Source organism: Phodopus roborovskii, unplaced genomic scaffold, assembly GCF_943737965.1.
Source record: "Phodopus roborovskii unplaced genomic scaffold, PHOROB, whole genome shotgun sequence".
NCBI lineage: Eukaryota > Metazoa > Chordata > Mammalia > Rodentia > Cricetidae > Phodopus > Phodopus roborovskii.
The window spans coordinates 18,597,780-18,599,494 of record NW_026126585.1 but is presented as its reverse complement, the minus strand read 5'-3'; the positions used below and the strand labels follow the sequence as shown (position 1 = coordinate 18,599,494).

Genomic DNA, 1,715 nt, shown 5'->3' with positions numbered 1-1,715 from the left:
TTCCCGGGTCGCATTAAGGAGCCCTCCGGCCTCACACCCTAGGGAAAAGGCCAACCCTGCTCACTTGGCCAGAGGCCCAGGCTTCCCAAACACACTGTCTTGGAATCCTACCCTGTCGGCTCGGCAACTTTCCCTAGGGCTCTGGGGTGGAAAACAAAACCCCCGATTTCCTATAGAGGACAAGATAGATGGTTCAGTACCCTGGGGCTTACCTGACATGTCCTGTGGGCACGGAGGTGGGGGAGAGCATGTCGATAAAATGGTATGCCTCGTGGTTTAGGACACCAGGGTCCCCGTCCCAAGACTCTGCCGGGCCCGCACAGTCTGGATGGCCTGTTGATTCTTGAACTTGACCAGGCCCAGGGTGATCTGAGCGTTCCAGCCGGGGTCTTCGAGGGGGCAGCGGAAGTCGATCTCGCCCCCGCCCTCGGTCACCAGCGTGAAGTAGATGTGGCGCCCGGTGCTCTCCACGCACTCCACGGCTTTGATGCGGGCGAAGCTGAGCTCTTTAGGCCGGCCGCCCGTGCCCTTGGCCTCGAAGAGCTGCAGCCCGCGCTCGGTGAGCACGCAGCGCTTCCGCTTCCACAGCTGCAGCAGCCCGCCGCTGCGCTTCTCCAGCACGCCCTCCTTCAGCACGGTCGCCGCCGCCGCCGCCGTCATGGGCGTCCCCGAGGTCCCCACGGCGCAGGAGCCCGCGGCGGTCCCGGCTCTCCAGCGCCGGCTTCTCGCGCCCTGGGCTTGGCTGGCCTTGCTGTCCTTCCTCCGGCGGCCGGGGACGCCTCGCGGACGGCGGCGCCCGGGAGGCGCGGGAGGATGCTGCTCGCTCTCACCGGGCCGGGGCCCCCTGCGCACCGCTCCGCCCGCCCCGAGCCTCCGCCGGGTACCCTGCGCCTCTCCGCCCGCACGATCGCTCCGCCGGGCTCCGTGTGCGCGCTGGGCGGCTGCTGGCGGGATGTGCCCTTACATGTTCCGCCGCTCGCCTCCTGCGCCCGCCCGCCGCGCATTCCTGGCCCGCTGGCCCTCCCCTCTGCGCCGCGCACCCGCCCGGACACGGCCCCGGGGGGCGGGGCCGCAGCGGGGCTCCAACGCCCTCCGCCGGCGCGGCCCCGGGAGGGGGCTGCTTACTCAACAGCTTAAAACGCCCTCCTCCCCGTATCCCGTTCCCCGGCCTCACACCCGGGACGTAGGAAGAGGGGAGGTGGGGGAGAGCCGAGAAGTGTCTGCTAGAGGAGAGGTCACTGCTGGGGGTGGGGGTGGGGTTGGGCCTGCTTGGCCAGAGCGCAGTGACATCATGGCACGGTGGGTGTCAAATACCCGCTGTGTGCTTGTCAAACCGCGGGGGAAATTACCCCCCCCCCCTCCAGCTTGTGCCAAAGGTAGTGTTGGGTTCCTCCGTCATCAGCAGATGTCTCTCTGCTGGGTTCACAGGAGGCTGGGGACAGTTTTGACAATCAACCCTCCCACGTTTACCTGCTTCGAACTTAGGGTAGACGTTAGTAAACAGCCAGCCAGGATAAAGTAGGGAGAGCTAAATCTTGATGCATCACTCACTACTTTTACCGTGGTGGGAAGTAGAGACCCGTGCTGTGGGTTTGGGGTGTCTAGGGTTCTCTCCAAGCGCCTGGAGGTGGACCAGCACTCATTTGGAGGACCAGCCCATGGCCGGGTGCAATTAGTCCTCAGCCTGTGGCATCTCTGCAGATTATTCCACTCCG

The 1,715-nt window shown here is 65.8% G+C and overlaps 1 protein-coding gene across 1 annotated transcript; it reads right to left on the bottom strand.

Moving 5' to 3' along the window:
• Positions 1-216: 216 nt before the first annotated feature.
• LOC127236434 (pleckstrin homology-like domain family A member 3) lies at positions 217-771 on the bottom strand. The gene has a single exon (XM_051204064.1). The coding sequence runs from the start codon at positions 658-660 to the stop codon at positions 277-279; it is 384 nt and encodes a 127-aa protein (XP_051060021.1). The 5' UTR covers positions 661-771; the 3' UTR covers positions 217-276.
• Between the last annotated feature and the right edge of the window lie 944 nt (positions 772-1,715).

Excerpts from the sequence above, each read along its gene's own strand:
- LOC127236434 (XM_051204064.1), bottom strand. The coding sequence starts at position 660 with ATGACGGCGGCGGCGGCGGCGACCGTGCTGAAGGAGGGCGTGCTGGAG.